General features: G+C 48.9%; 9 protein-coding genes across 9 annotated transcripts; 4 read left to right on the forward strand and 5 right to left on the reverse strand.

Moving 5' to 3' along the window:
- Nucleotides 1–431: 431 nt before the first annotated feature.
- Nucleotides 432–836, reverse strand: LCP9604111_2567 (uncharacterized protein; the record flags this gene model as incomplete). Its single annotated transcript, XM_039070058.1, has 1 exon — nucleotides 432–836. The coding sequence occupies one exon, from the start codon at nucleotides 834–836 to the stop codon at nucleotides 432–434; it is 405 nt and encodes a 134-aa protein (XP_038931319.1).
- A 2,433-nt stretch (nucleotides 837–3,269) lies between these two features.
- On the forward strand, nucleotides 3,270–4,679 carry LCP9604111_2568 (phosphatase PAP2 family protein; the record flags this gene model as incomplete). The annotated part of the gene is made up of 2 exons (XM_039070059.1): nucleotides 3,270–3,691; nucleotides 3,800–4,679. The coding sequence occupies 2 exons, from the start codon at nucleotides 3,270–3,272 to the stop codon at nucleotides 4,677–4,679; spliced, it is 1,302 nt and encodes a 433-aa protein (XP_038931320.1).
- Nucleotides 4,680–6,317: 1,638 nt separating this feature from the next.
- LCP9604111_2569 (phospholipid:diacylglycerol acyltransferase) lies at nucleotides 6,318–8,325 on the reverse strand (the record flags this gene model as incomplete). The annotated part of the gene is made up of 3 exons (XM_039070060.1): nucleotides 6,318–6,463; nucleotides 6,537–7,944; nucleotides 8,017–8,325. 3 exons carry the CDS (start codon nucleotides 8,323–8,325, stop codon nucleotides 6,318–6,320), a joined length of 1,863 nt encoding a protein of 620 aa, XP_038931321.1.
- Nucleotides 8,326–8,589: 264 nt separating this feature from the next.
- On the forward strand, nucleotides 8,590–9,275 carry LCP9604111_2570 (peptide alpha-N-acetyltransferase MAK3; the record flags this gene model as incomplete). Its single annotated transcript, XM_039070062.1, has 2 exons — nucleotides 8,590–8,934; nucleotides 9,021–9,275. 2 exons carry the CDS (start codon nucleotides 8,590–8,592, stop codon nucleotides 9,273–9,275), a joined length of 600 nt encoding a protein of 199 aa, XP_038931322.1.
- A 1,923-nt stretch (nucleotides 9,276–11,198) lies between these two features.
- Nucleotides 11,199–12,018, forward strand: LCP9604111_2571 (Zn(II)2Cys6 transcription factor domain-containing protein; the record flags this gene model as incomplete). The annotated part of the gene is made up of 2 exons (XM_039070063.1): nucleotides 11,199–11,395; nucleotides 11,454–12,018. The coding sequence occupies 2 exons, from the start codon at nucleotides 11,199–11,201 to the stop codon at nucleotides 12,016–12,018; spliced, it is 762 nt and encodes a 253-aa protein (XP_038931323.1).
- Nucleotides 12,019–12,296: 278 nt separating this feature from the next.
- Nucleotides 12,297–14,792, reverse strand: LCP9604111_2572 (uncharacterized protein; the record flags this gene model as incomplete). Its single annotated transcript, XM_039070064.1, has 1 exon — nucleotides 12,297–14,792. One exon carries the CDS (start codon nucleotides 14,790–14,792, stop codon nucleotides 12,297–12,299), a length of 2,496 nt encoding a protein of 831 aa, XP_038931324.1.
- Nucleotides 14,793–15,018: 226 nt separating this feature from the next.
- LCP9604111_2573 (uncharacterized protein) lies at nucleotides 15,019–16,502 on the reverse strand (the record flags this gene model as incomplete). The annotated part of the gene is made up of 2 exons (XM_039070065.1): nucleotides 15,019–15,390; nucleotides 15,456–16,502. 2 exons carry the CDS (start codon nucleotides 16,500–16,502, stop codon nucleotides 15,019–15,021), a joined length of 1,419 nt encoding a protein of 472 aa, XP_038931325.1.
- Nucleotides 16,503–16,865: 363 nt separating this feature from the next.
- Nucleotides 16,866–17,817, forward strand: LCP9604111_2574 (uncharacterized protein; the record flags this gene model as incomplete). Its single annotated transcript, XM_039070066.1, has 2 exons — nucleotides 16,866–17,042; nucleotides 17,098–17,817. The coding sequence occupies 2 exons, from the start codon at nucleotides 16,866–16,868 to the stop codon at nucleotides 17,815–17,817; spliced, it is 897 nt and encodes a 298-aa protein (XP_038931326.1).
- An 838-nt stretch (nucleotides 17,818–18,655) lies between these two features.
- Nucleotides 18,656–19,846, reverse strand: LCP9604111_2575 (SEC14 family lipid-binding protein; the record flags this gene model as incomplete). The annotated part of the gene is made up of 3 exons (XM_039070067.1): nucleotides 18,656–19,297; nucleotides 19,355–19,478; nucleotides 19,608–19,846. The coding sequence occupies 3 exons, from the start codon at nucleotides 19,844–19,846 to the stop codon at nucleotides 18,656–18,658; spliced, it is 1,005 nt and encodes a 334-aa protein (XP_038931327.1).
- Between the last annotated feature and the right edge of the window lie 1,137 nt (nucleotides 19,847–20,983).

Genomic DNA, 20,983 nt, shown 5'->3' on the forward strand with positions numbered 1-20,983 from the left:
AGGGTTTTCATCTTGATTTGCAAACTGCGGAACTAAAATTGAATGAGGACATTGATTCAGTCACTCAATTGCTATTTTTCTCCCAGTCATATTTCTAGCAACAATTTAGCGGAAATTAATACAGGGATCTTGTTACACCATGATATTGTCTGTCCTAATATTAGAGTAAAAACCGACGTACCACAGGGGTCATCAACTATCAGAATAGAGTTAATGAGCTTCACATGTTGCTGCTATGTTGAGTTCCAGAAAGCTCAGGCCACTGAGCTCTTTTGCTATGGTGATGCCTTTGGACAAGGCATTCATCATTTTGACACTCATTGGTACCTTTCCACAGACCTCCCAAGCGCCTTGCCATGGTTGACTGAAGAGACTGATCTAATAAGGATAACAGGGCACAAATTATCACAAATCAGAAAGGAGAACACGTCCTATGCCAGCCCTTCCTGCTTCCCATGAAGTAAACCTTTCTGCTTCTTGTAGCCTGCGTCCTTGCCGTTCACCATCCCTTCTTTTTCTAGTGCCTCAAGAAGATCAAGTACGTAGTCTTGGCAATTCCAGCCCCGAATCTCATTGTGAACGGTGGCTTGACTAGCGACTGTCTGGATGGAGTTAATTTCGGTGACGTCCACATCATATAGAAAAAGCAACTCCACCAGTCTTTCCGATTGTCGAACGTCTGTTGTTTCCAACTCATAGCGGAATCGACCATCAGAACCTGCCACCTGGAGGAACATTTTGTCTTCTTCTCGGGGTGCATCGATGAAAACACCCCAGTGTTTGTAAACGCCCTCGCTGGCGCTGATGGCGACATAAATTGAAACTGTGGATGACATATTGAACGCAATAAATGAGAAGGTATGCTGTGAACTTTGAAGATTTGTAGAAGTATGCTCGGCGGTGTAGTCTGATGCGTGGGGTGGTGGATACTATATATATCGAATAATTATATAGGCAGCAGACTCTCAAGCTAAGCGCCGAACAGAATGCACAAGCCTCTATTATTATCCTTTTCATCTCCGTGGCCGCAGCATATGCAATGAATGACGAGAGAAGCGCTTAGCCGACCTCGGAAAAGAGGTATAATTAGCTCGGCGCATGTACAACCTTGACATATTACAGGGTAGCCTATACTTGGCACAGCACACGGCTACGAGAATGTAAACTCTCTCTTTATAATTTATTTATTTTGTCGTAAGAAATGAGGTAAAACGCAAATGTACGGCGTATGTAGTCATTTTCCCCCACCGACCGCATCGGGTTTGCGGGGACGTAGTATGATAGCCTGGTAGGATCGACGACGCAGAAACGGTCGTATCAAATAAGCACGGGCGTAATCCCAGAGCTATTAAATGTGACATGTAATCCTGTGTAATGCCAAGGGCTTTTGCACGCAAATCGAGTCTCTGGCATTTGCATATCTTTGACAACGAAGCTGTGAGTTACAAGTAAGATCACATATCTTACATTCTTGACCTGCAGCCAGATCCCGATAAGGCCTAGTAGCAAGGCGAACAAAACCTTAGGTTGGGGATACTGCAAGTTGACTTCATATCTGTGGCGCAGCTCTACACATCAGCCTTACATCACTTCTAAGCCTGACCGTCCACCTGGGCACTCTAGGCAGCCGCCTCCAGATACGAATACGAACGTGCGCTGTCATATTCGATGGAAAGATGAATACAATAGTCAAGTAAGATATTGTAATAATAAGCCTCGGGATACGGAGCATTGTACGGAGTACGGAGTCCGGAATAGCGACTGCCTATTGTAAAATCCCCAGGGAGCTTTGACGCTAGATTATGAAGTCAAGGGGTAATTGGCTGCGGGCGCGCGATACTGAAACGCGGAGTCGAGGGGTGGAAAGTATATTCAATCAGCTGTCCCGTCTTTTATAGTGTAATCTCTTTCTACAGCAGAGGTGGTTGTACGGAGTACGAAGTTCACTGGTTGCTGTTTAAATCAGGAGGTTGGTATCCCCTGAGAAAAGGCACGTCCTCATCTAAGCGCTGGGCCCATGTAAAACCGCACTACGGAGCACAGAGTAATAGTGTCAGTCAAATTAGGACTGTTGAGTGCTGATCGTGTGTGGCTCAACCGCATAACCGGGGCTGAGTTTCCTCAATGCCAATGCCAATGCCAATGCTAATGCCTATAATGTATACGGAGTAGCATCTACAAAGTAGGCGTTGGGCGTTGGGCCGATTGCCTTCGTATGAGGCGAGCTGGTTCGATCACCAGGACGACGGTTGAACTGGTAAGATGTTACAAGTTGTGCATAAGCGAAATTAAAGAGGTCGGATGGATTTCAATACCGGGCCTCAACGATGGGGGCAAGGGAGCAACAGCCAATCAGAGCTCGGCGATGGATCTTATATGGAAAATTTGCGAAATTTTCGTCTCGGTAATTTACAAACCACATACCACGATTGAAGTTAATTAAGTAGAATTAGGTCATTGAGGTTGATATATGGAGATGTTCTCTATATCTATATAACTATGCGATATACGATATAAATATACAACATAAGGAAGCCATAAATGACGTTCTCGGGAGTCTCGGAGTCTCTGCATGAACATACTAACATCGGACCATTGGCATTACAAAGTCCGAGATATGCCCAGAATTGTGATCTCCGTGGCTTCCGTGGCTTCCGAGTTAAACCCTCAGACCGGATGTCCACTGTATTATTGAATACTGCCGAGAGCTCCGGTCAGCATTGCAATAGGACAAGCTAGAAAGACCGACTTCCAGGTTGCGTACCTGAAAAAAATAAAACCCAAACCAAATAGTGACGCCATAGACCTACGAAAGAGGGAAAGTAGCACTATACACATGTATTTAAAATTACACAAAACTTAGCTGCTGGTAATACCAATACAAGGCTTCGTGAGATCCAGTTCTTTTCTTTCCCTTCCTTCTCTCCCATCTTTCCTCTTTAATTCTTTAATATCTCCGCTTCAGGGTCTAAAGTGGTCTCCTTGGTCTTCTCGAGTGCTGTTTATCCTGGGTTCTCTCGGTTGCGTTTCCTCCTTGCATCCCAACCCTTGTCAACGTGACCTCCTGAGTTTCCCTGGGACTCACGCCCCTCGATCCTTCGCCTTCCTATTCGCGCCCAACTCACCTTTTCTGGAGTCTCTCTTCCCAACGATAAACCTCCTTCCGTTACGCGACTTCCCTCTGTCTCGTCCCGCGGCATTCCTTGAAGTCTCAACCACCCCTTTTCCAAAAGTGATCCGGACCCTCCTGGAGGAGAGTCGCCGCGAACATGAGCGCCTCCTATCCGTCATGGAAAGATCGCACACAGCATCACTTTGGAAAGCTTCAAATCCAAGTGCCATGGCGTTCATTCCAGCTCCTGGTACCACATCGCATGCGTCGCAAGCTCCGGTCCAAACTCCGAAGCCGCCTTTCGCCCGCCTCGTCCATATCGAGGTTGCAAACCTCCTTCTCGCCCGCCGACACCCTCAGATCCTTACAAGCACACCGATGGACCTTGTATGACTTCCAATACTTGTTGCTCCTCATTATCGGCATTTTCTCCTTGACAATCATCCAATCTCCTGGTCCACTTGGAAAGACTGCGATCGCCACTGGACTCTTGTGCTCCCTCCTGATGCCAATCACCCGGCAATTCTTCTTGCCTTTCCTTCCCGTTGCTGGGTGGCTTATCTTCTTCTATGGTTGCCAGTAAGTTTTGCTTTCTCTCGTGTTTCCTGCAGCATATGCGCTTGCCATGGCCCTGTGGCGTGAGCAGCAATGTGCTGGGAATTCAACATCGCTAACATGTTTCTCTAGATTCGTTCCAAGCGATTGGCGGCCCGCAATTTGGGTCCGAGTGTTGCCAGCCATGGAAAACATCCTGTACGGTGCCAACATCAGTAACATTCTATCTGCCCACCAAAATGTGGTGCTTGACATTTTGGCATGGATTCCTTACGGACTCTGCCATTACGGAGCGCCATTCGTCGTTTCACTCATCCTTTTCTTCTTCGGCCCCCCGGGAACTACCCCTCTGTACGCCCGGACTCTCGGATACATTAGCATGACCGCTGTCTTCATTCAGCTGGCTTTCCCCTGTTCGCCACCCTGGTATGAAAATCTGTACGGTTTGGCCCCAGCCGATTACTCGATGCAGGGAAATCCGGCTGGTCTTGCTCGCATTGACAAGCTGCTGGGTATCGATCTCTACACTTCGGGCTTCAAGCAGTCCCCTGTTGTTTTTGGTGCATTCCCTTCGCTGCATGCTGCCGATTCCACACTGGCAGCACTCTTCATGAGCCACGTCTTCCCGCGGTTGAAGCCCCTCTGGGTCACATACACCCTGTGGATGTGGTGGGCTACCATGTATCTTTCGCATCACTATGCAGTTGATCTGGTCTGCGGTGGTCTGCTTGCCACGGTTGCCTTCTACTATGCCAAGACTCGATTCCTGCCTCGAGTTCAGGCCGATAAGATGTTCCGCTGGGACTACGACTATGTTGAGGTCGGTGACTCTTCCCGCGAGTCCGGGTATGATCTTGCCAGCCTGGATGGCGACCTCAACTTGGACAGCGACGAGTGGACCGTGGGCTCTTCATCGTCTGTTTCATCGGGTTCTTTGAGCCCCGTGGACGATCATTACAACTGGGAAAGCGAAACACTCACCTCAAATCACGATATTGAGGCCGGGCGCTAATCCTTGAGCTCCACTTGCACATGACACTCGGCGCAGTCCATTCTTGCATCTACTACTTTTGAATCGGCGTTATGTTTGACGACAATGTTTGGGAACATTATCTGCATCGAGCAATCTTCAACACCTTAAGGTTTTAATAAAACCTCCGGTTCGCGCGGTACTTCCGCCCCGAGCTGAAGGTACTCTTCACCTTCTGGCTGTACATGCCTCGCTACCCCACCTTTTGGGCTGGCAACTCCGTCTATAATATTAATACTGGTGGCGGAAGGGACCGGGCCATGTTCACCTGCCCGCATTCGCCAATTTCTCGCACCGCCACCGCTGTCAACCTTCCCTTGTACACATTCTCGGACGCCCTCGGGCGATCCCCTCTATTTTTCTGACCCATGTCTTTCGCTACGACTTTATGAAATGGGCGAGCCACCTTTTTTTTTGCTTTCGGCTCGTTCAGATGAACAAATATTTTTACTTCGTGTCGCTCGCTCATCATAGGCGCCTGGGAACTTAAGAAACTGGTTTTTTTTTGGAGAGATGAAAAGTTTCGGCACTTTTGCTGCACACTTGATGTGCACTAGAAGGGGTTCTGGAATTGGCTGTTTTACGACATTTTGCATCGGCACATGGGGGTTTTTGAAAAGATCGTCTCGATCTTCCCTCTGTGTCCACGCCGCCTGGCAGGTGATTGATCGGCGTCGATATTGTGTGGATTCTTCCCGTGTGGATTCGACACGGAGAGATCCGAGGAAAGGAAAGAAGGGGAATACTGAAAGCTGGGGTCTTGTTTTCAGAGCTCGAGTTTCATGGCAGCTAGGGCTTGGTACTTTTGACGGAGGCCACCTGCTCTCGAGCTTCACCCATTCTCTTTGCCTTTGGCTATCGAGGATGAACCTGATCCGACAACCTATTACATCTACGCTTTCCGTGACACCCTCTACACGACCCGGATTGGGTCGTGTGCATACCTCTTATCATTACTTCTGGGCGCGGTGAGATCCTGTTGGGTAACTATTGCTAGCATTATTTTTAATCACTAGCGTATGAATGAATCATTGTACATTATTTACATTTCTGGGTTCTATTATTGTAAACGCATCTTGTAGGAACTAGTGTAGTATGTGTATACAGCATCCTCCAACTTAGCTTCCGAATTCTTTCAGGTTCGAGGTGAGGAGAACCGGCAACCCCGCCAGTGTGATAAGAACGGGACGTTATGCCCTTGCTTCTCATGCGGGCCAATAACTCTGTCGATCACACGGGATCAGTTGCTACAAGTAGCAGCTAATGGCCTTGCATAAGTCCCTATTTTTAGGGCTAGGAAAGAAACCGTATCCGGGCTTATCCGTGATACGAGAGGGTAGATTTACGTATGTTTGGACTTGTCGACATGGTTTGTTTGGGTATTCTAGTATTAAATAATTGAACAAATAGGGTTTGCCATGGAAAGGAATATAAAATGTTCATATAAGGGGTTTGTCATAAAGAAATGTACAAGAATGCTGCATCGTAAGCAAAACCCCATCCGTCTAGAAGAGAAAAAAAAAATCCCAAATGTCTAAAAGGAGGTACATATGTGGGTGTATCAAGTGTATCAAAACGCGAGTCAAATATTCAGAACAGTCGTAAGGGACCCCATTTGATCTATTCGTCGTCAAAGATTTGTACACGATCCGCATACTCGCGGATTTTGGAGAAGAAAGTCTCTTCGATTAAATCGCCTTTGCCGCCAGCGACACGGAGAAGAAGGTCGTTGAGTGAGGCACGGCCTAGGATATCCACGTGGTCCCCTATATGAAATTAGTCGCCTGTTACATATCGTGGGGAAAGGTCAGGTAGGTAAGGAAGCAAAGAATTACGTACCAGTGTTGGGACCACCGCGGGGCGAGAAGCGATCAGGCTCGTGAGGCATCTCGAATACCTTGATCTCTGTGCCGGCTGGGTTATAACGCTTCATGCGCCAGCCTTTGGCGCACATGTAGCCCGTGCTAAGCAGGTTCACAGTGCCATCGCCCTCGCCCATTAAAACACCGTGGTCAATGCCCTCGTTGTTGGTGATGGTGGTGTCCATGCTGACCTTGAGTTTGACCAGTGGGTCGGTCTCTTCCTGGTAGAAGTAGCTGCGCTCCGTGGGTTTCCCCACGCCATAAAAGCAGTATATCTTCATGTCTGGGGCGAGGGGCAGGCGCGACTCTAGCGGGTTGAGCCATGTGCGCGGGTCCTTCTCGTTGGCTTCAACCTCGCGTTTTGTATGTGCCACGCCGTGCGAGTAGCTACCCAGAACCTGGTTCCGATACCAATCCTCGCTCTGGTCCAGGAGATACTGAAGACTCTCTGGCGTGGTGAGATTACGTTTTGTCACAGATGAGTTGGTCTCCTGGAAATGGATCAGGTTGCCAAAGCTCAGGGGCTGGCCTGGTTGGTCATCCGGTGCCCAAGTTGAGTTTCCCCATATAGCCTCGCCGCCTTTTGGTAGCATGCTAGAGATACCGGGCATCGCGCGAAAGATCTCCGCGCGTTCCTCTTTCGATAGGAACTTCTCCAAACCATACACAGCAAAGGCGTTCAACTGCGCTGTATCCCGCATTTCTCCGGACAGAACGGCAGTCAATCCCTTGACGGCACCCAGCATGCAACCACTGATATTGACCCACGAGTCAATATGTTTGTTAACCCAGTCTTTGCCGCCCTTTCCGTGGTCCTCGCTCTCTACCCACTTGAAGAAATACAGCACCACCTGTGATCCCATGCTGTGCGATGCCAATGTAACCTTCTCGCCCTGTATGTGCACTGCGGTCTCGATGTAGGACTTGAGTCGAGTGAAATATTTATCACGAACTTCAAGGTTGGGATATGAAAGTCGCCAGTCGTATGCAGCCGTAAACGCATTAGTCGGGTCATAGCCAATGGTAGCCAGGTTCTCCAAGATTTTATTCCATATCCAATACCCTGTGATAAAGAAATCCGTGGCATCGAATCCTTGCGCCGCACGGAGCTTAATGCCAGGCGGGTCAAGGCCTGTTTCCCGATCGAGCATGACATGATTCTTCCACTCAGCTTTATCCATAACTAACGCTCTCATCATGCTCCAGCTGCCCCATAATCGTCGGCGAAAGTATTGTCGCGAAGTTTCCCCCGTGCCCCAGCTCTCTAAGCCGGTCGAGATAACTCCAGGGATCATCACGATAGGGTGTTTGGCTTCTACGCCCATGGCGCGAAGTTGTAGCCCAACGGCAAACGAATCATAGCTGACGGTATCGCGTTCATGTTGCTATAACCCGGTTGGAAGTCAGTCAACTGGTAACTAGATGTAGAGGTAAGAGCCCTTGAAAAAAGCACGTACCGAGAATTCCTTCACGTCACTCACAATTCCCTGTGGGATAGCATCAATCCATGAATCGAGATTTAGGTCCATGAGCGAATCCAGGCTTATGACCTCATGCTGGTTTGCGAAAAACAAGGCGATGAAGATGCCGAAGATCCCGCCCAACATAAAGATGAACCCATTGCGACGTTTACTCCGGGGCTTGATAACTAGCTGGGTGGCTTTTGGATCAACAGACTCCGCACGAAGCTGTTCTTCCTTGGTTTCTGTACCGCTATCTTTGTTAGAGGGCGGGACCCCGTCCTTGCCCGTGCGGCGACGGAGCATAGCAACCAACCGCGAGGGAGGGAGTAGAAGGAGAGGACCGGGTGCGATTTGCCTTGGAAATCAATATCAAGAACAAGACAAACAAATTCGAAGAAAAAGAAAGCAGGAAGAAAAGGAAGGGGATACAAAAACACGGAAGCGCATAAGTCCGCGAACGGGCGGATCGGCATCACATGGCTGCGAGTAACTTTCCTCTCGGACACATCCCACCCCCGTCCCCTCCGTCAACTCCAACCATCAGCCCACTTCAATGACATCGCTGTGATGAGCAATGCTCCCGATCTTCGCTACGTGCGATATGAAAATTCGCGCGAAAAGGAGTATGTCGCCGCAATGCGCCAGCTGATCTCCAAAGATCTGTCTGAACCTTACAGCATCTACGTCTACCGCTACTTCTTATACCAATGGGGTGACCTGTGTTTCCTCGCGATGGACGATAAGGACGAGATGGTCGGGGTCGTGGTATCGAAGCTAGAGCCACACCGCGACGGCCCGCTGAGAGGTTATATCGCCATGCTGGCCGTGCGCGAAGAGTACCGTGGCCGGGGAATTGCAACCAAGCTAGTGCGCATGGCTATCGATGCTATGATCGAGCGGGATGCAGATGAGGTAGGTCTACACAGTGGAGGTGGCTATTGGTCCGCAAATAGGGTGGTCTCGAGGGTATTGTGGCTGACTTGTATGTGTTTGGGCAGATCGTCCTCGAAACCGAAATCACCAATACTGGTGCGATCAAACTGTACGAGCGGCTGGGCTTCCTGCGTAGCAAACAGCTCCACCGATATTACTTGAACGGCAACTCGGCCTACCGGCTTGTGCTCTACCTTAAAGAAGGTGTGGGTGCGATTCGGACGGCACTTGTTGATCCCTATGGTCTTCCACCACCAGTACCCGGTCTCCCTGATAGGTGTGAAGGGCATTCTCATGCAAACATGGGGTCATTGGTTTGATTTTTGGTTGTAAGCAGCGTTTTGAACTTAACTCGTTGCTCTGTCAAGCTGTGCTGGCATGATATGTCATGATAATGGGAAATGACCAGAATATATATAACTCACGAGAGCTGGCGTCCTTGTGGAACTTATATTGTATAGAAAGACAAATTGCCTAAACAGTGTGCCGAATAGCTAATATGGTTTGATTGAAGATATGTCATGTAAGAGGGATGCAATACCTACATATGTACTTGTATTTCCATGCTGTCCCCTATGTCGACCTTTGCCTCAACTAGTATTGTGCCCATCCTGGGATCCTCTTCCAAATATTTTCATCAGCACATTGTATGACGGTTCAGTTTCTGACATCTTTGAAGTTAGGGTTCACTCCCTCCCTAGGAAGGGAATGGATGACATCGAATCTGCAAAGAAATACTGCCTTGTGCAGAACAGTTTCCCCCACTAAGAAATTCATGTCCCAAGAAGGCCGATGGCATTGATACATGATACCGTTGATCGAGTAATAGGAGCTTCGGGAGCTCCACTGCATCGGAGTTGCGAGAAACTGCGTGGTGCAAAACCTGCCCTTCTGTAATGTCGCCGCCACGATTGAGTAGCAGACTCACGAGTGGCAAAGAAGCGTGTTCAACAGCGTAGGAGAGTGGCGTGGAATTCAATATTACATCGACGATTAGGATCGGCTCCGTGATCAAGAAGCATATTATCATCTCGACATGGTACAAGGGATTAGTATTGAACCATTGGACGTCACAAGGAGGCAGCTTTGGACCAATGACAGCTCGACTCACCCAAAATTCGGGGATCCATGGCCCACCGACTGGTTGATATCCATTCCGTTGTCCAAAAGACGTGTTGATGGTCTGACATATATACACCGGAAATAAAGGCACTCCATAGAGGAGCAGGTTCTTCCTAGCTTGATAGCTTGAATCATCACACTTGACAGATCCACTATATTGGAGTTAGAGGAAAGTGAGCTAGCACCGATAGAGCTATTCAAAGTGCTCTGAAATCATTTCGAGGTCGCTTTGGGTACAAAAATGTTTCAAATCTTGAAGTGCTTGGAGAAGCATATGCGGTGAGATTGGAGAGGTGGCTCTAGGGTAATTTGCACTACGTAGCAGAATATGCAATCATCATGAGTTTATTATTAGAAGATCATAGATGACGTTGATAAAACGGAAAGGAGGCAAAAGCCAATGTCCCCGCACCGCTTCTCGGCATGCCGTGTCTACGGAGTAGGTAGTATGCACCGAGCCCGGAATATACTGTTCCAACAGTATGCTCTTGGGTTATGAACAAGACTCAATCTATACATGGTATACGAGGAACATTCCCAGGTGTAGCATTCCGTTTTAGATCAGTCATGATCTCCAGGGTTGTCTATCCTTTACGGGCACTCCCGGCGCCGTGGCTGAAAACTGCGATTCAAATGCGATTGTGCAAACAATCTAAGACCTGTGTCGATCTTTCTGGCCATTTACATGTGTCTGTACTCCTATTCTATGTGGATCCAGCAAGGTAGCGTAGAATGATATAGTCCAAAGTACGGAGTAGTAGTTATTGACCTTACGACTCATACATAATAAGTCATGAGAAGAAATTAGAATCACATACGGAATGATATAACACGAAATTGTATATTAGGAATGCTGCTGTAACATTGAACTCTTGAAGTCAATCGCCACGATATGGGCCACAATTGGAAATTTCCCCAATTCTAGATTTCCCCAATTTCTCCCGAGGTCGATTTCCCCAAATTGGCCATTCCCCAATTCTGGATTTCCCCAATTTGGAACGTCCAACACGGTTGTGCCGGCTTTTGGGGTAAGTCTGGATCATCATAAAAGTGTGGAGCACCCGTTCTCCATATATAGCCCACCTACGTCTATATTTTAGAATCCTCATATTCAAGCTCCAATGGATTTAAGCACAATTCGACTCCAAGGCCCATCGGGGATTACAAAAGCAAATAAGCAAGGTCGTCGACCTGGCAAGATAGCCTGCGTGGCCTGCCACACCCGGAAAAAGCGATGTGACATCTCCCCACCATATAAACAGTGCACCCACTGCCGCAAAGAAGGTCAAGCCTGCATCCCGCGAGATTCAATTGACAGGTATGTTAAAAGGAAGAAAAATATAGATACTAGCAAGACTTACAAAACTGTTGGAAAGACTTACTCGGCAACAATTGTCCAACCGCAACCACAACAGCCAGAAAGCTTGTAATAAACACGAACCTCAACTCCAGCTCAACAGCTATCTGCCAGAAGAAACCGATCACGATATACCCCCTTGGAGCTCGATGTATTCGTTCTACTCCGAGATGCGCCGGCTACTACCTTCCCTCACTTCTACTTCTACTTCTACTTCTACTTCCACTTCCCCACATTCGCCTGGAATTGGAGGAGGCATTACACACTGCCAAACTGCACAAAATGAGAGAAGGCGGGATGTGTATTCGTCAGTGCTGGATTCTCCCGGGAGCTTTGAGTCTGATCTTTTATATACGGATTGTGTGGAGGTGAAGGGGATCAGCATACCTGCTTCTCGGTCCCAGTCTCGGTCTCTGTCTCCGATGCCTGCAGAGACAAGGATTGGGTGGGAGAACGCGCTGGCTCGCGAAGCTGAAATTCTCAATGGGGGCCTTGCTTCACCGGAGGAAGAGAGAGTTCCTGAAGACCCTATTTCTGCCTATAATAGTTTTATGAATGATCTCGATGCATTGCTTAGATTTTGAGAGGTTTTATATTTGAAAGAGGGAATGTACTCGCTCACGATTGAATGAATATATACTCAGATGGCGTTATTCTGGACATTGAAGCTCTATGATTCTATATTTCCAAATAATGTACAAGTATACGATACAAGGTGACGGGAAAGTAGGCAGACTAGCGTACAGAAAACAAACACCAGCCAAAACAAGCCCGCCAGAAGGGATATTCATGCAACACGCTAGCGTCAAAAAAGGTAGAAGGATCGAAGAATGAGGATGCAAAGGGGAGGATGATTGGGAGATTATTGGTCTTCGTTTTTGTCTTGCTCTCGGTCTTTGTCTTTGCGGACGATGGGAACTTGAATGGCGTTTTGCATCTTCCAAGTCAGAGGCCGCGGGACACCACGCCATTCCTGATCTAAGATGGACGCTGCATCCAGCATGATCGGGGAAGGATGCTGGGGGACATAGCGAGTTGCACCAAGAATCATGTCACGCTTAATGAGGGCATTGGCAAGGCGAATTTGGAGATCACGCTGTTCACCCCTGGGCTTCCATCCGATGAGGTAGAGAATAGGATTGTGACGGAACTCGGAAGGTATATCGTCAAGAATAGAGTCTGGGAGCCTGTAGCTTTCATGGTTTTGGTCGATACCGATAATGACCTTGCCGGCATCGGAACTCCATAAATCTTTGTTGAGTCTCGTGGGTTTACCAAAGGATGCATTGCGACATAAGGAAGTTAAGACAGCCTGTTTCATCTTGTAGGTCACGGTTCTTTTCATGCAAGAATATCGCCATAGAACTAGACAGATGTTGTACTGGCGGTGCCTGAAGGCAGCCAAAAACAAATCCTCCCAATTTTGTGAGGTTACCTCGAACGAAGGGTGCTCGAAGAACCGCAGGGTATACTGCAAAGCGACGTGGATATTCGCGCCCAGCGCTTGCACGATATGGCCGAGTGGATAACTGTCAACGGTGAGTTTGTTGTCGATGCAGATTTCCATGAGCCGGTCTATGGAATCGAACTTCTTCAATCGAGCGAGCACACTGAACATCTGGCCAATAATGGAAGGGCTGAACCAATTAGCACCCCATGTATTGGTCATGAGGCCAATGAATGAGCCTATATCTTGCCCACTGTCCAAATGCACTAGAAGCGAATCTTGGATTGTCTCCTGGAGCGCGCTGTGGATGGTGGAAAGGTTGGACATGTGGCCACGCTGAACCATATGTTCAATGAGTTGGGCTTTTTCGCTAGGGTCAACTAGGGCGCTGAGCAATGCGAGCCATGTTTCTGAGTTTGGGCGCATGTGTAATCGAGGCATCATTCGTAGGAAGTGACGAAAGACAGCCACATCCTGACGCCGCGCAGCAGCTCGCAACAAGATGTTATATGTATCAGTGGTAGCCACATGCTCTGTGCATGAAAACAAGGATCGGGCAGTTTGAAGGAACTCATGCCGACAAAGGAATTCTAGTGCATTATTTAAAGCCGCAGTCGAGATATAATTGGAGTATGTTCCTTCCATGAATAGCGCCTCAAGATGTCGTTTAACCCGGACCAGGTGCGGAAGCTTTGATAGAGACATGGCCTTCTCATCGAGCGTTGGTTGTCTCGCAGATGTGACATCCTCGATGTGCTCGTTAAACTCCTTCACGGTGGCGATAACCGGACGAGGTAGCAGGATCTCGTCCAAATTCGAGCTGCTATCCGATGTTTGACCGAAATGCCAATTTCCACGAACCAACGGTACAGGCAGCTTCGAACGCTGCATCGCGCCCCGAGAAATGCACATTGGAACCGGTGGTTTGTGAATATCAACCAGTGGATCTCCCATAGCTTGTAAGCTCTGTGCACGGGTAAAATGCCCTTCCACCAGCGCCATGATATGGTCGGTGGCACTCAAAACTACTCGACGGAGTAATCCCTTGCTCTGACTTGCAGGTAGGATGTGCACACGACATCCATTGTGGAGCGGAATGTACCAAATATTCTCTTTCAGGGTATAACGGGTTACACCAGAAAACAGAGCAAGGGTCTCCTCTGGTACAAGTATCTCCTTCTTGTTCAAACTCTTCTGGGGATTTTTCCGGATATCGCGGTACACTTGGTCCAGAATCTCCTTTGTATCAAACCAAGCATTGTCGAAGAGTTTTGCTGAACGAGATTGATATTTTTTCTTCATATATTCGCGAAACCGCAACTTCTTCCGATCTCGAATTGATGTATTTCGTAAAAAAAGCTGTCTCTGTGTGGGAGACGAAGGTTTGGCGTTCAGGGGTTTGTTATGCAGTCGACCTTGCTGTATTCTCTTCGCTCTTGTCAACGCGAAGCCCCGTAGCGGTTCTCGAGAAGTGGCGTGTTCGGCATCTGCAAGGGAATTGACAGATTGTTTCTGACCTGCGGAGAGCCGACCTCCACCACTTTCATTCAGATCATCGGAGCCAGTTTCTTTGCCCTTGCGTATATTAGAATTCTCTCCAACCACCGCAGGGGACGGGTGCAGATTTGACTCGTCGGGAGACCGGGCGGAAGACACAGAGGAGATCCATTGGCGCGAGTGCCGAGAAAGCGAAGGAGAAGGGCGGACTGCTGCGCGAATTGGGCCACTGGAAGTATGTCCTATCCTCGCTGGAGTATCAATCGACTTCAGGGAAGATATCTGTCGGCGTTGCAAAGCAGGCGCAGCCCAGCGAGGATATAGAAACAGAAGAGGCTCATACGGGCCAGTCGCGACAGTGTCCAAGACGGCAGAAAGACGCCTCCTTAGACACGGGCGGCCACGCAAGAGCATAAGGGACGATGCTCTAATGGCACCGGAGACATGAATGGAAAGGAGAGTAGAATTGGGCGCGTTGCTGAGGTGTTTTTCGATGGACCTTTTTGCCCCGAAAATTGCTAGCCGCCGAACGGGTAGGCGGTGGCCGGAGGTTGGCTCTGCCGGGTGAGCTGCTATACTTCGCTATGTGATTCTCCCAATAACAACATTTATTTGGTCTATACAGAGAGCTTTTAATACATTAATAAATGTGTCCTTCATGGCCAATCTCAGCGGCCTTGGGAATGCCCTTGAAAATCCGTTTCATCGACCTCACACGCTCCTTCAAGACCGGTCGCTTAGCCATTAGTGTATCATGCCTGGCCACCGGAGTCAAGTCTAACAATTCCGTTCCTGACTCCCCATGATCATCTTTAAAGAAATCCGGCCCGGTAATGTGATGCTTGCAGGATTCTGCGGCACGGGCGAGATTGTCTTTCTTGCGTTGGACTGCATCGGCGTCTTTATCAGAATCAGTGGGAGTTTTGGAGAGCCCGCGAATGACATCAGAAAGATATGTTACAAATTGCCAGCGTGAGGTCTGGAATAAGAACATGGACATTATATCTGGTATCTGATATGCCAAAATAGAGTTAGCCCGGTCTCAACATATAGATTAGAGGAAATCACCCAGCTCACCTTGTCGTTCAGATAATAGAGCTCGTCGCCTCCAACTTCAATAAATTTCTTCAGTGCATCAATCCTCTCTCGATCAATGGAGGCTAATTTCAAAGCATGCATCAAACTAGGTATATCCGCAATCTCATCGACATCTGACTCCTCATCGACCGTCGCGCTAGCATGAGTCAAGAATCCAGTGTCCACCCGGGACAGTCCTGCGGTGCTTTGCTCCCGACTTCTGGCCTTGGACGAATGAATGGTAAAATAGTCCTCATTAAGCATGTGGGCTTTCTCGAAGTCCGAGCGATCACGATTTCGCCGTGGATGGGCCTTAGTCCGTAGTCTCACCCACCGTCTCCTTCGAACAAACGAATGGAACCACAGCTGCGTGCCATGCCACGAAGACGAGGCAAACGAAAAAGAGTACTGCCACCCTTGCTCATCGGTATCACCAGACATGTCGACATACCATGTCTTCCACGTCCACTCCCAGCTCGGATCAGGCAGCTGGGCATTTGTGATATTAACAGGACTGACTCTGCGGTCCCGAGTCATCCAGGGGCTGGGATCAAAGTTCAACAGTGAGCTGTGCGAGTAATGTGGGATACCAAAAGCGAACCAGCCCCGCTGGTTCTCGTAGAGAACGTCCATCTCTGAGCGGGATTTGGTGTCCTCATGGCCGTTGGATTGGTCTCCTATTCCGGTCGCCTGGCCACTGCCGTTGCCGCTCCCATTATTAGTCGAGACTCGCGACGGGGCAATGTCAGCTGTCTCAATATCTCCGGTCCCGCTGGCTTCTCCGGTGGAGCTTGCTGATATCGAGTCTCCGCGCACCTGGGACGATTCTCGGCTAAGCGAGTCGTTCGTGTCGGGCTTAATGCCAAGTCTATCCGGTTGCCATTTTGCATATTTCCGTTTTGCGAGCTGGCTGTGGACGGATGCACGGCTCAAGTGCTTCGTCAGGCTTTTGTGGTGATGAGTTGATGTGCCCGGTGGAGGTCCTTCACCGGTGGGTTGCTGTGGGACGGTGTTATCCACGAGGGAAATGGAAGTCGACCTCTCCATATTCGGTGTGAGGGTATGTAAAGGAATGTCTAGGATAGTGGTGATGTGTCCCAATGGCTCCTCGAGCCCTGTAGTGTAGAATATCACTGAGTATGCTGCACTTGCATTATCTCAAGGGGTCGTATCAGAGTAGAAGGAAGGATATAAGATGAGGAGGAAGAAGTGTAGATTATCTGTAAATTATCTTAACGAAAGAAATAAATAGCAGAAAACAAGAAACAATAGAGCAAAAAAAGTCAACCTTGGAGAGTAAGTTGATGCAACATCGATGACATCGTTTGCGGGGATGAACCTTGGAATGCCAAGGCCATTTCTCCTACAAATCGGAACAGAGAAAAACATCAACAACCACAAGAGCCCACCATGGCAGCACCACACTATCGAAAAGTCGAGCTTCAATCTCCAGCAGACTTCACCTACCTCTACGCCAATACAGTCGCCCTATCGCGCCGCAAACTCGACCTCTACTTCCCCCCTTCTGCAACGGATAATGACACCCCAGATCCGATGCGCGAACGCGTCCGGGAGCTAATCGACGAAGTGAGACCAGAACAACATGTAAATCCACGTATCTCTAGACTCTAACTTCAAATAGTACATAAACCAAACCTTCGAATCAGCCTCAACCTCAATCAGCATCAACGGCATAGACTCCACCTCACCACAGTTCCCTTTCCCGGCAGCATTCACCGCGCCGACTGAACAAATCGAGTACGAAGCATACGATACAGAACTTGCGTCGCGTGTGACATCGCTGTACGCGCAGCTGGAATCTCTAAACACGACAGTCGCGCAGCAGAGGCGGGATGCGCCGAGACGTGCGGCGAAACAATATGCCGCGCATTTGAAGAAGATGATTGAAGAGGAGGAAGAGGAATATGAAAACGAAGACAAGATTGGAAATGGGGGGAAAGATGCCGATAACGATACGGAAATGGGCGAATCTACGAATCTGCAGCCCCAATCGAATAATGAAAACGAGAACACAATACCCGGCCAAGAGCCGGATGGTATGGATATTGATTCTATCCCGAACGGCACTGGGTCGGTGAGGACAGGGGCCCAGGCCCGTGCAAAGTACGACCCGGCGTGGACGTTGCAGGCTGCGCTCGGGACGGAGGCGGAGCAGGAGCGGTGGAAGAGTGGGGATATTGCGAGTGTCTATGAGGATGCTCTGCGGATGTTGCTCCGCTTGCAGGGCGAGGGCAATGCTGATACGGAGGCCGGTGTGGAGGGTAATGCGTTGGCAACGACGGTGGGCAAGGCTGAGAGAGCTGGCCGTGCTGCTGACGTTGTGGAGAATATGAATAAGTGATTGCCTTGAGGACTTTGGGGTTGGTTGATTAGCGTTCTCTTCTTCGTTTTTTTCTTTTTACGCTTGCAATTTGTTGGGGGCGTTTGGGGGGCCTGGGCTTGTCCTAGGGATCATGATACCATGTCTTTTCTTCTTGATGGCTCCATTGAGTCAAAATCCTACATATCGTCTTTCATGTTCAGACTAAACTCTGTCTACGATCTCTATACCAAAGGCAAATATTGTTGGTTTTCTACTTCTCCTACTGCTACTGCTACTGCTACTGCTACTACATCGTATATCATAAGCATAAGCATAACAAAAACCAAATAGTGTCCTACACATGACAGCTACCATTTCAATATGTGCTCATTCGTGTATACACTACCAACAAAGAAACAACCAAGATAAACACCATCTTCACACCAACTCGCTTTTAAATTTCATCGCGTCCTGTCCCTTCTATACTGAGAGCAGTGGCAGCCACACGCTGCTTATCTTGATAGGCAAAAGCAAAAACAAAAGCAAGCTCTCCATGATATCTAGATCGGAACAAAAAAAGCACACGCAAAAAGCGAATGTAGGGTAAGGGTCCACATGCTGTGGATGGATCGGGAAAGAGGTGTTGAAACTACCAGAAGAGAGAAATTCCGGTTTGCCTTGTGGAATTGGGGTTGTATTGGGGGTTGTCGAACCGCCAGATAATTTTTTTTTTTGAGATTTTCAGGTTGATCGGAGTTGAAAATAAACCTCCAGCATCCCCATCTGGGTGTCTGTTTTCAGTCGCCATATAAAAGGAGATTGTCAATCGGCTTGTTGGATCTCCAACGAAGAAGACAAGGAAACGTGCTCAGCAAGCTTAGGCGCTAGTCTGAGCAGCCTCCTGGCCCTCGACATCCTTCTTCGCAAGTGCAGGGTCGTCCTCAATAAGAAGCTCACCAGCGTGAGGGGGCTCCTCCTTAGGCAGGGCCCACTTGGGGGTACGAGCCCACTCAGGCTCCTTCCAGGGGCCCATATCGGAGAGCTCACAGCCACCCTCACACTTGCAAGTGCCGCCGAACTCAACGGGCAAGTTCTCAGGGGGCACCTGGGACAGAAGCTCCTTCTGGTATCCGCTGCCGAGGACGTGGATCTTGCTAACGGTAACGGGGTCAAGGAAGCCCTTGACGGCGCTGAAAACGCTGCTGAAGCCCCACGGCGCGTTGATCAGGTAAAGCTTGCCCAGACGCTCGGGGTAGTGGTTCTGCGAGATGTCTGAGGCCTGCTTGACGTACCCGTAGACGGACGGCACACTGGTGATGCCCACGCCCTTCAGGTCCATGACGGTGCAGCAGGTCTCGAGCAGCTTGCCGGCCTTGCGTGAGCAAGCGGGCAGACGCGGGTCGGCCAGCTTCTCGTATTCACACACCAGGTTCTGCAGCATGCGGTCGGCGGTGGTGATCTTGTACATCTGGTTCAGGTCGATCTTGCCCAGCTTCTCGATGTAGACGGGGCGGCCATCCTGTTTGGGACTATGTCAGTATTGCATCTGAATACGTATAAGCTACAGAAAACCAACCTTGTCCGTCTTGTGGTAGTATTGAGGGTAGAACTTGAAGACCTCCTCCTTCTCGGTGTAGTTGAAGTCGCGAGCCAGATCATCGGTGCCGAACTCCTTGCGCCACTTCTCGCTTGCAGTGAACCTGAGATATCAAGTTAGACAATTAGGCCTCGACAAAAAGCCGAAAGCTAAGAAATTCCGGAATAGAAAGCTTTCTGCCAACTACTCCAAAAAACAAACATCCATGCCCTTTGAGAATCAAGGAACGTACATGTTTTTGGCGGCCTCGACATCAAACTTGCGGGCACGCAGGAATCGCAGGAGGGTCAGCGTATCCAAGCGTTCGGTGTAGCCGAGCTTTTCGAGCTCAGCGCGGAGCTGTTGCACCTTTGCATCCTGCTCGGGGGAGGTGTGGCCGGGGTGACCAGGCTGCGTTTCCGGAGCGGTGGTGGGGAAGTCGTAGTGGTCGTACTTAGGATCCGTAGGCAACTGGGATTCTGTGGCCGCCATTGTGATTGATGGGAGGTATATGGTCGAAGGGAAGAGGAGGGTTGTTGTTCTGGAAAAAGAGCGGGAGGCGGAGGGAGGGGATTAGCGTAAGTGGCCACTTTTATGATAAAAAAAAGCCTGGGGGATCCCTAGGGACCAATGTTATTTCTAATTATTGAACAACAATAAAACCACCTTGCCAAAGAAGTTCCCAGGGATTTACAGGGGCCAATACTATCGTCATTTTGCAAGTCGACTACTAGTTGAGTTATTGGGTTGTCATTTGGGTATAAAGGATCGACTATTGTATGTACTTCCTAGCATATATAGAATATATAGCACTTCCTGTCTGTTCCCGACTCCAAATTTGTACTATTCTTTTATTAAATTTGATATTCAGACAGCTCGCATACTTGAAAAGAAGATTCCACTCGAGAAAAAGGGGGCAAGCAGGCGAGGGGCAGACGTGGCGGTGTCGAGGTGTCGAGTGACGAATCAATCCACTCTATAACTATCAGTGGACACCAGCATTTGACATATTAGACCTTACGAAAGAAGACAGATATATCACAGTAGCCAGTCCCGAAATGAATTGTAATCTGCCTAGGCATTCTGTGGGGAAATAAACCATTCACAACATAACATACGGGTATTCAATTGAAAACAATTCAACAAACAGCATCACAAATAGGCATTATTATACACAGCGCATGAGACCGGACAGGCCTGGGCGGTGATTGAAACACAAAACAGAAGGACATGCCGGGGGATTATAGGGCTCGGGCCCCCAATGAAACCGGGAAAAAAACAAATGGTAACAACTATGCGCTGGGTATAGACATTGAAAGGATGAGAGACATAGGAATGGCAAGCATAATAGGAAAAGATAGGGGAAAGGACACAAATCACAGGATCATCGACATCCCCCGTACCAGCGGGGAGAGGGCCTTGATCATTCTCCATTAAGAGTATATGCGTGTCGGCGACACGCACAAAGGGCATTCGCCCGAACTGCATAGATGGGCAGATTTCAGTCGGTGCATAGAGCAGTCATCCGATCTATTATTTGGGATGGAGAGGCATGACATATTTGTCCATCTTCATCGCAAGATTAAGCGCCTAGGGCACGGTCGGTCATCAGGTGGCTGAGCAGGCGAA

This window comes from Penicillium roqueforti, assembly GCF_015533775.1.
Source record: "Penicillium roqueforti strain LCP96 04111 chromosome Unknown scaffold_03, whole genome shotgun sequence".
In the NCBI taxonomy this organism is placed as follows: Eukaryota; Fungi; Ascomycota; class Eurotiomycetes; order Eurotiales; family Aspergillaceae; genus Penicillium; species Penicillium roqueforti.